Here is a 15,689-nt window from a genome sequence, read left to right on the forward strand (position 1 = left end):
AAAGAATCATTCACCACAAGCAAGTGGGATTTATTCCTGGGTTGCAACCGTGGTTCAATATTTGCAAATCACACAACAGGATACACCACATAAATAAAAGAAAGAATAAGAACCAAATGATCTTCTCAATAGACGCAGAAAAAAGCATTTGACAAAGTACAACATCCATTCATGGTAAGAAGCCTCAACAAAGTATGACATTCCTCAACATAACCAAGGTGATACAACAAAAACCCACAGCTAATATCATCCTATGGTCAGGAACAAGACAGAGATGTCCACTCTCATCTGTTTTATTTAACATAGTACTAGAAGCCCTAGCCACAGTGATCAGACAGCAAAAAGAAATAAAAAGCATCCAAATCGGCAAGGAAGAAGTAAAATTTTCACGCTTTGCAGATGACACGACCCTATATACATCAAAAACCCGAAAGGCTCCACCAAAAAATTGCTAGAACTGATACATGAATTCAGTAAAGTTACAGGATACAAGATCAATGTACCGAAATCTGTTGCATTTCTATACATCAATAATGAAGCAGCAGGAAGAGAAATTAAAGAATCAACCCCATTTAATTGCACCCCAAACCACACGATACCTAGAAATACACCTAACGAAAGAGGTGAAAGACCTGGACTCTGAAAACAAAACGCTGATGAAAGAAACCGAAGAGGGCACAAAGAAATGGAAAGACAGGGGCACTTGGGTGGCTTAGTCGGTTAAGCATCCGACTCTTGGTTTCAGCTCAGGTCACGATCTCACAGTTCATGAGTTCGAGCCCCACGTCAGGCTCCATGCTGACGGTGTGGAGCCTGCTTGAGATTCTCTCTCTTCCTCTCTCTCTGCCATTCCCCAGCTTTCTCTCTCTTTCTCTCTCAAAATTAATGAATAAACTTAAAAAAGAAGAAATGGAAAGATACTCCACGCTTGTGGGTTGCAAGAACAAATATTGTTAAAATGTCGATACTACCCAAAGCAATCTACACATTCAATGAACTCCTTATCAAAACACCAACAGCATTTTTCACAGAGCTACAGCAAACCATCCTAAAATCTGTATGGAACCACAAAAGACCCGGAATAGCCAAAGCAACCTTGAAAAAGAACAGCAATGCTGGAGGCATCACAATTCAGGATTTTAAGTTATATTACAAAGCTGTAGTCATCACAAGAGTGCAGTACCAGCACAAAATAGACATGGAGATCAACAGAATAGAATAAAAAACCCAGAAATGAACCCACAACTACATAGTCAATTAATCTTCAACAAAGCAGGGAAGAACCTCCAATGAGAAAAAGTCTCTTCGACAAACGGTGTTGGGAAAATTGAACAGTGACATGTAAGAGAATGAAACTAGACCACTTTCTTACATCATACATAAAAGTAAATTCAAAATAGATTAAAAACTTAAATGTGAGACATGAAACCACTAAAATCCTAGAGGAGAACACGGGCAGTAACCTCTTTGACGTGGACTGTAGCAACTTCCTACTAGACATGTCTCCTGAGGCAAGGGAAACAAAATCAAAAATAAACTATTGGGGGTGCCTGGGTGGCTCAGTCAGTTAAGTGTCCAACTCTTGACTTTGGTTCAGGTCATGATCTCACAGTCATGCGACTGAGCCCCATGTCAGGATCTGTGCTCAGTGTAAAGCCTGCTTGAGATTCTGTCTCTCTCCCCCTCTCTCTCTGCCCCTACCCCACTCACCTGCACATGTGCCCTCACTCTCTCTCTTTCTGTCTCTCTCTCAAAATAAATAAACTAATTAATTAAATTAAAAATAATAAACTACTGGAACTACATCAAAACAAAAACTTCTACACAGTGGAGAAAATAACCAATAAAACTAAAAGGCACCCTATGGAATTAGAGAGGACATCTACAAAAGATATATCTGATAAGTGGTTAATATCCAAAATATAGGAAGAACTTATAAAACTCAACACCCCAAAAAACAATTAAAAAATGGACAGAAGAAATGAATAGACACTTTTCCAAAGAAGACACACATATGGCCAATAGACACAGGAAAAGATGCTCACCATCACACATCATCAGGGAATACAAATCAAAACTATAATGAGGTAGCACCTCACACCTGTCAGAATGCTAAAATCAACAACACAACAAACAACACAAGGTGTTGGCAAGGATGTGGAGAAAGGGGAACCCACTGCACTGTTGATGTTGATGAGAATACTCTGGAAAACAGTATGAAGGGTCTTCAAAAAGTTAAAAATAGAACTACCCTAGGATTTAGCAATGGCACTAGTAGGTATTTACCCAAAGAATACAAAAACACTAATTCAAAGGGATATTGTACCCCAGTGTTTACAGCTGCATTATCTACAATAGCCAAACTTTGGAAACAGCCCAAGTGTCCACTGACTGATGACTCGCTAAAGATGTGATACATACATACAATGGAATATCACTCAGCCATAAACAAGAATGAAATCTTGCCATCTGCAATGATGTGGATGGAGCTAGAGTATTACCCTAAGCAAAATAAGTCAGTCAGAGAAAGACAAATACCGTATGATTTCACTCATATGTGGAATTTAAGAAACAAAACAAATGAGCAAAGGGGAGAAAAAAGAAAAGGAGAGGTAAATCAAGAAACAGACTCTTAATTATAGACAACACACTGAAGGTTACCAGAGGGGAGGTGGGTGGGGGGAATGGGTTAAATAGACGATGGGGATTTAGGAGTGCACTTAACGATAAGCACTGGGTAACATATGAAGTGTTGAATCACTATATTGTACACCGGAAACTAATATAACACTGTATGTCAACTAACTGGAATTTAAATAAATGTTAAAAAAAATATTCTCTAACTTGGGAGAACAGTGTTCCCAGGATGTAAGAAAAAATTATACTTTTAAAAGATATTCACTATAAGAAACAGAAGAAATCTTGAGAAAGCATTTGCTTTGTGTTCTCAATAAAATGCAAGAAAACTTGAAGTTAGAAATGGAGGGTGAGGTTTATTAAACGTTTACTTAGATGCTTTCTAAGATGTAAGTAAATTGATGTGATAAGGTGCAGGCTAAGACGAGAAAAAAATTGTAAAGAATAAAAATGTAATAGATTTACTGTTTTAGACAGGGCAAAACAGAGAATTGACACTACAGAGAAATAATTCAGTAATGTAGAGGACAGCTTTGAGCAGCCTTCCCAGAGGGCAGAGGGAAAACACACACACACACACACACACACACACACACACACACACACACACACAGAGAGAGAAAACCAAACTAAAAAAAAATAGTAATTGTTTACATGGAAAGGCAATGGTGGCGAAGAAGTATAGCAATGCAGGACAGAAAATGAAAAATCAATTCACAGAATACAGTCAGAATGTGTGGAACACATCAAATAATCCATGATAGGACACAAAAGAGAATAAATAGGCCAGTGGATTTAAAAAGTTTACTGACAAAATTAACTGCAAGAGGTCACCCAAAAGACATATCACTGGAAAGTTAACAATTTTTAAGTAGAAAGAAAAATCCTCTCCGGATCCATAAAACATATCATCAAACAGGTGACTTTTGAAAAAATAAAAGTTAAGGGGCGCCTGGGTGGCTCAGTAGGTTAAGCATCCGACTCTTGATTTCAGTTTGGGTCATGATCTCAAGGTTCGTGAGGCTGAGCCCTGCATGGGGCTCTGTGTTTGGGATATTTCTCTCTCTCTCTCTCTCTCTCTCTCTCTCTCTCTCTCTCTCTCTCTCCCCCCTCTCTCTCTCCTTCCTCTCTCAAAATAAATCAATAAATTTAAGAAAAGAAAAATGGAAAGTTAAGACTGCTCCTATTTGTTTTTCAGGGCCCTAAAAGGCAGACAATAGAAGAACAGAAATCTTAAAAAATTTGAAGACAGAAACCAAAAACAGTGGAGTCAGGATGCAATATTTCAGTACTTATATGTGAAAAATAACAATTGCACCCTGAGGCGTCTGGGTGGCTCAGTGAGTTAAGCATACAACTTTGGCTCAGGTCACTATCTCACGGTTCATGGATTTGAGCTCACAGCTCAGAGCCTGAAGCCTGCTTAGATTCTGTGTCTCCCTCTCTCTCTGCCCCTCCCCTGCTCACACTCTGTCTCTGTCTCTCTCTCTCAAAATAAATAAACATTAAAAAATTTTTTAAAAAAGAATCTATACTCAGTATTTCTAGATTTGTAAGCAGGAGTTTAATTCAAATTTAAGAAAAAGAATTCTCAAAGGAGAAAGCACATGATAGAATAATAGCTTAATAGAAGCTCACCCCAGGGTGCCTGGGTAGCTCAGTCGGTTGAGCATCTGACTTTGGCTCAGGTCATGATCTCCTGGTAGAAGAGTTTGAGCCCCACATCGGGCTCTGTGCTGATGGCTCGGAGCCTAGAGCCTGATTCTGTGTCTCCCTCTCTCTCTGCCCCTCCCCCACTCATGCTCTGTCTCTCTCTGTCTCAAAAACAAATAAACATTAAAAAAAATAAAAGCTCACCCCTTTCGCCACACGCCAAAAGAAGTTGTACAGGGAGTAAAGGTTTAAATATGGAAGAGTGCATTTAAAATGTACACTTAGCATAACAAATACATCAATAAATGATCAGTAAGTTTATCAATTCAGAAGCAGAATTGAGAAAGAAAAGTAAATATAAATGACAGGAATACAGAAAGGTTGAAAACTTGTACAGATTACATAACCACAGACGTAATTAAATGTTAACTAAATTAGAAAATCAATTTAAATGCACGGTAAATAACTTTTCTATTTTTGGTCTTCCTAAACCTCTTATAAATCACTAAGAAAACAGAGCATCTTGATATGAATATCAAGAGTATGAAAAGCCAACTTAGAAAAAAATAAAATAAAAAACATCTTAAAAGTTAAACACACTGGTAAACAAATAAATACAAATTGAGACATAAATAAAATGATTATCTCTTGAGAATGAAACTGGAAAGATGAAGAGAGTCGAATACACAGAACAGTCAAGAGTTGTAGGGGCACCTGTGTGGCTCAGTCGGTTAAGTGTCCGACTTCAGCTCAGGTCACGATCTCGCGGCTCATGAGTTTGAGCCCCGCGTCGGGCTCTGGGCTGATGGCTCAGAGCCTGGAGCCTGCTTCCGATTCTGTGTCTCCCTCTCTCTCTGCCCCTCCCCTGTTCATGCTCTGTCTCTCTCTGTCCCAAAAATAAACAAACATTAAAAAAAAAATTAAGAGTTGGAGTCAGTGGTCACTCTCACACATTGCTAACGTGAGTGAAAGTTGGAATCAACTATTATTGCTGGACGAGTCACAGCGACGTTTTGAAATTTCACATATCCTTTGATCAAGCCCCTCCACTTCTATTTATTTATCTGAATAATCAAGAATATGTGCAAGGATACAAAGCGGTTCATATTAGAGTATAAATCGAAATCAAAAAGAATAAATACCCCAATTGTGCAACAGGAAAGAATACATAAATTACGGTTCAGGCACACATTCAAACACTATGTTCTAAAGATGATGTTGCAGAAGACCAGTGACGTGAAGAAGAGTTGAGATGTTGTTAAAAAGCATTACTAACCCATACCAAAATATGCACAGCAACATTACCAGGTATGTGTATGCCAAGTTATCAAAAATACGAAGAGCACCCATCTTTTGGACGCTGAAATGACAGGCAGTTTTTATTTTTCCCTCTGTGTTCATCTGAAAAACATGAAGTAAGGGGTACCAGGGTGACTCAGCCGGTTGTGTCCGACTTCCGCTCAGGTCACGATCCCAAGATTAGTGAGTTTGAGTCCCGCATCAGACTCTGTGCTGAAAGGGAGGAGCCTGGAGCCTGCTTCAGATTCTGTGTCTCCCTCTCTCTGCCCCTCTCCCGTTCGCAATCTGTCTCTCTCTCTTAAAAATAAGTAAACTTTAAAAAAGCTTTTAATAAAAAAAAAAACCGTGAAACAAAATCTCTGCATGACGTTCCCTACAGTAATGACTTGGGATATAACACAACTGATACTTGATGTCTGCCCTCCCTGGAAGCCGGGGTCTCAAACAGGGAGGAGTCAAAGTTCTACCGCAGGGAGAAAGGGTCACAGGGAGTGCGAAGACAGCCCATTAATGGAAACAAGCAGGTGAAGCTCTATGGGAGAGCAGAAAAGTAGAAGGAGGATCCCCACATCTCCGGAAAACTCACAGTCCTATCAGCCCAGATGGCGCACTGACGTGGGCAACAACAAGCAGGGTTTTCAAAGCACAGCTGCCGCTACCCAGGAAAGCCCAGCCAGCCACAGCTCCTGAATCCCCACTACGGATGCTGAAGCCAGAATGGACACTGCACTACCAGGTGCCAAGCCACAACGGGCACCTGGATCGTTCCATGGAGGGACCCTGGAATTCCAAGCCGGCTAGTTATAGAGCCTTGCTCTGGCCACGTGATTAACATTGCCATAGTCCAATCTCTCCTAATTTGAGAACTTTATGGCATTATAGCACATGTTCCTGGACTTCTTTCATAATCAAAAAATGAAATTAACATGAAGAAAAAAGTATTCAAAAAGAAGAGAATATTCAATTAGTATTTTTTTTTAATTCCAACGCCTTGTAAATTTAAAAGTACTCTTGGGGCGCCTGGGTGGCTCAGTCGGTTAAGCGTCCAACTTGGGCTCAGGTCATGATCTCATGGTTGGTGAGTTGGGAGCCCCACGATGTGGGCTCTCTGCTGTCCCCTCTGAGCCCCTCTGTCTCTGTCCCTCCCCCACTCTCTCTTTCTCAAAAATAAATAAACATTAAAAATTTTTTTTAAAAAGCACTCTCCTAAATAACTATGGAGATAAAAATTATTTAAAATTTTAATGTAATTATAGGGGCACCAGGCTGGCTCAGTGGGTGGAGCATGTAGCTCGTGATCTTGGGGTTGTGAGTTGGAGCCCCACATTGGGTGCAGAGATTACTTAAAAAAAAAATAAAATCTTAAAAAAATTTTAATGTAATTATAAACAATTTAGAATATATTTTTAAAAATCTGAAGACTATGTATCCAAACTTAAGGAACAGATCCAAAGCTGTATTCAAAGGAAAAATCACAGTAGTAAATTTTAGTAGAAAATATTTAGTAATAAATATTTCTGTTACAAAGAAAAATGGGGGGAAAAAAGCATTCACTTCAAGGCATTAAGTTGGGAAAAAAAGGTATGACTTAAAAAAAAACAGGTAACACAAAGGAAATACAACCTGGAAAAAATATCAGAATTGACAAATAAATCCAAGAGCTGGTTGTATGAACAAACCCATGACAGACTTTGGCAAAGCTTATTAGAAAGAGAAAGCATCCATTGTAATGGGGTTATATTTTGAGAATTATTATTAAATTTTTCTCTTTTGTCTTTCTGACTTTGACATGACTTTTCCCGAAGTCATTTTAAAGCATCCTTTGGGGGAGTCTGGAGAGAGAAAGACTTGTTACTGAAAAAATGCAAAGAGAAAGCATAAAGTGATATTCAGCTTTAGCTAAGCAAAACAAGATATGCTACTGCCCCAAGAAAAGATTTTCCAAATTCCTCTCATTCTGCCTCTTTAGCAATTAACCATCTTACTTGGAAGACACAGCTCCTGGAGCTTTCTCAACCTTTTTACTCCTGGTCCCCACAAATCACCATTAAGGCTTAGGTTTGAATCAGGCCTGGAGGTCTGAGTCAGGACAAAAGAAAATAGGAAGGACAGGGGTAACCTGCACATTTCTAACTGGGAGCAAGGGTGGAAAGAAGACAGAAAAAGGAGGAGGAGAGCTCTGGCTTGGGGACAGAAAGGTAAGGGTAACCACAAAGGGTAGAGGGGGTTTGGCCTCCTCCCCCAACTGGGACTCTGCCAAGAGATCACCTCTTGGGCCACCTCCCATCCTGAAATTAACTTAGAGTAGGGCATGGGGCAAGTAGAGGGAGGCCCTGATAGTTAATTTCCTGAACCAGCTTTGGTTCTTCTATGTTTAGATGGGTTCCAGAAATAGCCAAGACTGGCTGTGAAGCGAGCTGGCCGGAGCTAGTTGGGAGAGCATCAGAGCAAATGTCGCAGAGTGACAATGCAAGATAGGACTAAAAGAGAATCTTCACCAGATCCCTGAGAGGGAGCATCAGAAGCTCACTCAGGTGAGGTTGATATAGCGGGGTCCCAGTAGGGTAGAACACCTGAGGAAAAAGAACGAACCACAAGCTGCAGCTTTCCCAATTGGCTGCAGGATAGTACCCAGCCATCAGATGGAAAATGGACATCATCCTGGAGACTGGTGAAGCCAAAGGGTACCATGATCATGAAGCCCAACTCTCAACTGTACCTACACGTCACCTAAGGCCCTCTCCCCTTATAGCTGGGCATCATCTTTAAGTAAGAACAGATGGTGGAAACCATATGAAAGGCTGAGTATTTGCTCCCGGAAAGAATTAATATTACCAGAAAGAGTCGCTTAAATTGTCACATTTGAGTAAGCTTTAACCTGGAAACACACACACACATACACACACACCGTCTTGCCCAGCACCTAAGGAAGGCTATACAGCAGGGATCCTGGGGGAGCCCGGGTGGTTCAGTTGGTTGAGCCTCCAACTTCGGCTCAGGTCATGATCTCACTGTTTGTGGGTTCAAGCCCCACGTTGGGCTCTGTGCTGACAGCTCAGAGCCTGGAGCCTGCTTTGGACTCTGTCTCCTCTGACCCTCCCCTGCTCATGCTCTGTCTCTCTCTCAAAAATGAATAAACATGAAAAAATTTTAAAAAAAAGAGCATGGGATTCTGGATCCACATGGCTTGACTCCTGGCTCCACAAATTTGCCAACTCTGTGACTCTGGGCAATTTACTTAATCTCTCTGTGCCTCAGTTTCCTCATTGATAAAATGAAGGTTGTATCATAGTTTCTCTCCGTGTTTCTTCAGGATTAAGTGGGCTAATAAATGTAAAGTGCTTATATCAGTATCTGGTCCATTAAAACATTCAGTAAGTGTTGGCCATCCTTAACTGCTATTAGCATTACTATTATATGATAACTTTTACCTATTACCTGCAGTGCGGGGCTCATGAAGAAAAAAGCAAGCAGATCAGCTACAGAAAAATTAAGAAATTGGAATTTCCTACATAATCTAGTAGCATAAATTAAAAATCGTACTCCTGCTACATAAATAATCAAAATCATCAGTGATAAAAGGGAGATAAACCAGACAGAGTTTTAAAAAATATAACAGAATGGTCTAAAGAATCTTTGAACCAGATTCAGAGAAAACATACGAATTACCTATATTAGCTCAAGAAGTATGCAAAGTAGAAAAGAAGTAGGCCAAAAGAAGCTGAAAAATTCATCAAAGAATCACCTCAAAAAAGGCCTAGGACCAGATAATTCAATTAGTGCATTCTTTCTAATTTCCCCAAGGGGAAACGCCAAAATGGGTAACAGCACTAAGGCCTGGAAAGAGATGGAATGTTCCCCAAATCACTGGAAAGCTATGCTATCTATAGTATATAACCCTGCAAAACATAAAACTAGAGGCCACCATTTTTCTCAAAAGCCTTGTGACTCCAGGATTTCTTTGTGCCTCTAACATGCTGTAGAATTCCAGCACAGGAATTTTGTGAGAGGTTGTTTCTGCACTTCAAGATTTCTTCCAGGCTCCCCCTCCCCCACCCCCAACCCTTCTCCCGACCGTGCAGGAGCCACACAGGAGTCTGGGGTCATGCAATCCGAAGATTCAGATGGTCCAAGAGCCAAGAATATACAGAAGGAAACACAGAGGGAAAGGGAGTCACAAGAGATAAGCAGAGGAAAAGAGACAGGACACAAAATTGAAGTAATAATAGCAATGCTGAGGCCCAAAGCAGTACATTCTTCGGGTGAAAATGTAAATTGAATCAACTCTTCTAGGATGTAATTGGCCATGTGTATTTGGAACCTACAATGTACATACCCTAACCTAATAATACAACTTCTCTCACTCGATCCTGGAGAATTTAAGATGAAGATGAAGATTTACATACACAGATACACTTAATAGAATTATTAACAGCAAATAAAAACAGAACAGGAAACAATCTAAATATCTGGAAGCACAAACAGTTAAACAGATGATGGCACATTCATATGATGAATTATGCAACAATCAGAAGCAATGTTGCCGTGGGGGGTGGGGGGGTTAATGAAATGTACTGCATGTGTCCAGGTTTTTAGGAAAAAAGGAAGAACACAAACAATAAAGTATAATTTTCAGTATATTTTTTAAATATACCTACAGAGGAAAAACTCCTGGAAGAATACAGACCAAAGCCTTAATATAATCTCTGGGTGGCAGAGCTCTCGGTGAATATTTTTTAATACATTTCTCATATTATCGAACTTTCTGCAACAAGCATGAATTACTTTTATAATCAGAAAAAAAAAAGATTTAAACCAAAAAATGATTGCACACGGATAAATAGTCCTCGAAGTGAAAAAGAACAATTTTAAGTCTCCATTCACTAAGGAGACAAAACATTCTTAACGCTGTGCACAGAATTCCCCAAACGTGAATCTTACCCGGGTGCACTGGATAGCATAAAGACAAAAAGCACACCGACCAAATCCCTCTATAGACAGGCTGAGCTGCCTCTCTTGGGGGTTTTCAACACACGGTTATGCAGAAGGGGCCCGGGCACCCATTTTTTAAAGTGCAGCTGTTTGAGCATCTCCCTTGGTTCCAAGAACCTCTACACGGAGGAACAGTCTTTACAGAGGAGGCTGAGGGAGTGTGAGGGGACACGGACACACACACACACACACACACACACACACACACACACACACACACACGACCAAACCCACTCAGTCTGCGGTCCCAGCCAGACACCTCGAAGCGAGTCCTGCGGGTGCAGCCGTGCCCCACCCGCGCCCCGCAGCCGCCGAGCCCCCGCCCGCCCGCCCGGCGCCGCGGGTACCTGTTCGTGGGGCGCGGCAGCTGGGTGGCCGGGCTCCGGAGCGTCCTCAGCGCGGCGGGGGTGCCGCGGGTGGCGTCCCTGCTCTCCTCCACCGAGAGCCTGCACAGCCGGGAAGAAAACTAAGTTGTTACACCTCGCTGGCAGGCTCGGCAGCGGCCGCGCGCTCGCACCTAGCCGGGGCGTCCCCGCGCGCCCCGGCTCCCCCAGCGGCTCCCAAGCCCCGGAGTTTGAAACCGCGTAGGGCGTGGAGGGAGGGAAAGCACGGACCAGAACGGCGAGCCCGGGACACTGCCGGGGACCCGACGGCAGGTCCCGCTCCGCGGCGACGCCCGCCGGAGCCCTCGCAACCCTCTCCGCCACGGCGGGTGCCCACCCGGTCCGAGCGTCGCCCCTCGGTCACCCCCACCCGGCCAGCCCTGCCTCCTGGACGCCCCGCTTCCCGGCCCACCCTCGTGCGGCCGCCGCCCGTCGGCTGCCCTCCGCGGCGGCCGAGAGTCCGCGCCCCGAGTGGGGCGGCTCGGCGGCGGGGGTCCCCGGGGCGGGGGGAGGGGGCGCTGGGCGCGCGCGCGCAAGGCGAGGGTCGGCCCGGGGCGCGGCGGATGGGGGTACCTGGAGCGGGCGGGCGCGTCGGTGGAGCACCAGAGCAGGCGCAGCAGCAGCGACAGCAGCAGGCCGGCGAGCAGGGCGAGCAGCGCGCCCCCCGGCCGCATCCTGATCCCCGCGCACGGCCGCCGCCGCGGCTGCCCCGGCGAAGCGCAGCCCGGCCGGCCCGACTCGCCGCTCCCGCCGCCGCCGCCGCCGCAGCCGCGCACACCTCCAGTGTTCAAAGGCGGCGGGGAGGGGCGACGACGGCGCGCGGCGCGGGCCCGCACTCCCCGGCGCCCCGGCCCAACCCGCACGCCGTGCGGGGGCAAAGGGAGAGGGCGCGCGTGCCGGCTCTCGCCTTCTGGCGCCCAGCCCCGGACCGCGGAGCTCGGCGTTCGGGTGGCGGTAGCGACTCGCCGCGCTCGCCTCCTCTCCTGCCGGAGGCGCTCCGAGCTGCTGCGGGCTCTGGTCGCCGCCGCCGCCGCCGCCGCCGCTGCCGCCGCCGCTGCCGCTGCCGCCGCCGCCGCCGCCGCCGCGCGGGGTCACCTGAAGGTTGGGACTCGCGAGCTGGACTCGGTGCTGATTGGGCTCCAACTTTTGTGCGCCCTCGCCTTCTCCCGGGTGCCCGCGGGCTCTTCTCCGGAGCCCACGCAGCTCGCCCAAGCACACCACAACTCGTTCTGCGTCCGTGCGGGGCAGAGCGAGGACTTGGAGGGGGTGGAAGAGGAGAGAAGAAAGGGCCCACTTCAAAACTTTCAAAACTGTGTAGTCGTTCAGCTGGACCGCCCCACGCAAAGGTCGCTAGGGACTTGGTTTTGTTGGGTAGATCTGGTACCCAAGGGAAGGAGTACCCTCCCCTTGCTGCGACGCAGATTCAGAGGCACACAGAATGGATTTCCAGGGGCCGGGCAATCCTTAGGAGTTGGCAAACTACCACCCGAAGGCGGAATTGGGCCGCAGCCTGTTTTTGTAAATAGTTTTCTTTGGAACACCTACGTGCCCGTTCCTTTGTTTTATCCATGGCTGCATATGGCCATGTTACCTGTGGCTGCTTTTGCGTCGCGAGGGCAAAGTTGAGTAGTGGGGACAAAGATCCTTTGGCCCACAAAGCCTAAAGTATTTATTTTCTGCCCCTTTTCAGAAAAATAATAATAATAATAATAATAATAATAATAATAATAATAATAATAGCAGACCCCTGATCTAAATCCTATTGGTCTAGATCATATTGGTTAGATCTCATTTCTTAGTATTTCGTTCATTGTAGGAAAATGATTCTGTGACAGTGTGATAGAGCCTGGCTCTCCTCTCCCAGCCCCAAGCTATTCTGTTAAGTGTCTCTGGCCCAAGTACCCCCAGCCGCGCAAACTCAGTTTTGCTCCTGACTCAACCCTTGAGGAACTTCAGTAAATTACAAACCCCATAATTGTTATGTGGGGACTCATTAGACCGTTCTCTCTAGTTCTGTACAGATTTGAGATTTTTCCAAAAGCGACCCCTGGACTCTACCGTATTGCAAATACCTCGATAAGTTATTTGGCAAAGGCTTTTAAACTTTTGAAAAGGCTTTCATGAGTTAGCTTTCCCGAGTGACAGAAATATTTGTATTTCAGTTGGAGTCTCCTAGAGGCATCAGGTCTTAACGTGGAAGACTCACGTGAGAACCTTTGGGGGAGCAAGTTGGCCAGACAGCTCAACGAAGCTGTTGCCAGGGATTTTGTTACTGAAAAAAAAAATAACATATATCAAGAAAAGACATAGGGGCTGCCTAGTTGCATTCTGCTAATCCTGCATTTACTCTCATTAAAAATATTTAGTTGAAAACAAACCAGAGCTTTGCGCATGGCAGTCAATCAATAAATGTTTGGTCCATGAATAAAACACCTAGGAACTTACACTTTTCTTAAAGAGAAAAAGGAGAAAACACTGAAAATAGGTGTGACCAGAAATCTGTTTCCTTCCATAGCTCACTCTCACTGTTAAAATATGTACCAATCAGTAAAGAAAAATGTGCGCCTTTTTACGTAAGACTGACATTTTTAGGAATATGGCTGTTAATCTGAGTATGGTAATGATACATTAATACTGTGTTCAGGTGGTGCTAAAACAATAAAGAAATCCATTACTACGTGTTTGAAAGTTTAAGCATTCTGTTAGATAAGCAGGAGACAGCACAATTATCCTGAAAATGAAAAGTTGTCTGGATTTGGAAGATAGTCTGAATTTTATTTCTCTTAGAGCAGAACTGTGCAGACAACTCATACTGGAGATGGTTTGCAGAAAAAGAAAAGGGCATTATTGTATCAGCCAGGAAGCTGCAATTTCACCTAATTTACTAAAGTTTAATATTTCAGCACAGCTGGGCTCAAGGCAACAGCAGAAGAAGCAGCCTGCACTGGGCTCCCTTAACACCCTTGCTGTAAATGAAGTTACTTTTTATCAAGCCAATGGCTATCAGCAGGGGACTCACAAAAGCCCATTTTAATTGGAAAACTGAGTGTAAATTTGCAATGGGAATTCTGAACCCAGTGTTAAAATTTGACAGTAGGGAACTTTACCACAAGCTTTGTAAATGAAGACTTGGGTTGGTAAAATATGAATTATCCTGCTTATCCTTGAGAGATAAAAAAAAAACTGACAAAAACAGGAGTCCTTAAATATTATCAGCCATAGAACCCAAACTGGAAAACGGTGTCTTTGGTAATTTAAGATTAGGAGGTTTGACCAGCAACCTCAAAGATCTGTGCCATGTGATAATTTGAGTAATCTGCTGAGGCCCAAAATCTAAACAGAAACTCAGGCTGTTGTGCAGAAGTCCAAGCAGGGGTGTGACCTACCTCGCTCACCCAGTCTGCCCAGCATTTGCCTCTCACTGGCCTTTGTTATTCTTCATTTATCACCATGAATGCCCTTACTTTCCTAAAATAACTTTTAAAACCTGGTTGGGAAGTAAGGCTATATAAAAAATGTCCAAGTAATTGAAAACCTTTCCTGGACGTCGGGGTTTCTCATCTTGGGGGTAAGGTTTTAAAGATTTCCATGTGCACGGATTTGGGGACGCATGAAGAAGAATCCCAAATATCAAATGGCTACTGTAGCCACTGCTACACATGAGTGGAAACTCTCAATATAGAGAAACACAGAAAATTGATGCACCCAAGATTCTTTTCCTTCATTTGGGTGACATTTTTATCTCCCTGATAGAAAGGGTGGTTTCTAATGTCTTCAAGCAGCTTGATTGGTTTTAGTAATATTAGAGATTTGTGAAGGCTACTACAGCATGTTCATAAATATTAAACTATTCCTTAGAGGAGGAAATTCATAAGGATAGTATAACCAAGGCTACATATTTTCAATAAGTCATAAGATATAAATAAAAGTAGAAATCACTTCAAGAAATCAGCAACCTTGTATGAGAGGGAGCTGTGTGTCCAAGTATGTTTTATTACAGATTTTTCCCACTGCTAATTGAATATAAAACATTGATGCAATTCTGTGCATAAAGTAGTTTTAACTTTAAAGATAGAACACCTATCATCTAAAGATGATATACAAATTTCATATAGGGTCTTACATATATAAGACATCCAATTTGCAGTGTAACTAAAATTACAGAGTAAGAAAGTAAGAGCTATTATTCACAGTGTGAAACACATTTTTAATGTATAAAACATTCAGACTTCTAAAATTCCTCTCCCTGAAATCCACCTAAAAGATCATCAAGGACCGAAAAGAGAAATGGAAACTACTTCTCCTGAAAGTATAATACAATGGCCATAATCCCATTCCACAAACTCCTGAGAATATCTGCGAAGGGTGAACCAAATGGCCAAGAATACCATGTTCAAGACTCATCTGCCCTCTTTATGAACTTAAATTTGTGGTGGGTGGAGGGAATGGAAAAGTTTTTGAAGGCCTTACTAACACACAATTTGGAAGAGCTAAGTCTGGGAGTAGGTCACAACAAAAATGAGTAGCAATTAGTGTAAATGGCCAGAGTTCGGGAGTTAAAAGAGAGATGGTGACCTATATTTCTGTTTCTAGTGAATACAGCTTTCTAGGCAGAGGAATGATGATCTAGAGATAATGCTTATCTTGAAGAGAGACAGTGCAAAAAAAAAAAAAAAAAATATATATATATATATATATATATATACATATATGGCTACTGATTAA

The 15,689-nt window shown here is 43.3% G+C and overlaps 1 protein-coding gene across 1 annotated transcript in view; it reads right to left on the reverse strand.

Moving 5' to 3' along the window:
- Positions 1 to 11,766, reverse strand: part of ST8SIA6 (ST8 alpha-N-acetyl-neuraminide alpha-2,8-sialyltransferase 6) — a 151,925-nt gene extending 140,159 nt beyond the window's left edge. The window contains exons 1-2 of the mRNA XM_023256403.2: positions 11,538 to 11,766; positions 10,929 to 11,027 (exon numbers count right to left, since the gene is read on the reverse strand). Coding sequence (XP_023112171.1) covers positions 10,929 to 11,027; positions 11,538 to 11,638 — 200 coding nt within the window. The 5' untranslated portion in view covers positions 11,639 to 11,766. The remainder of the gene's footprint in view (positions 1 to 10,928; positions 11,028 to 11,537) is intronic.
- Between the last annotated feature and the right edge of the window lie 3,923 nt (positions 11,767 to 15,689).

Source organism: Felis catus, chromosome B4, assembly GCF_018350175.1.
Source record: "Felis catus isolate Fca126 chromosome B4, F.catus_Fca126_mat1.0, whole genome shotgun sequence".
In the NCBI taxonomy this organism is placed as follows: domain Eukaryota; kingdom Metazoa; phylum Chordata; class Mammalia; order Carnivora; family Felidae; genus Felis; species Felis catus.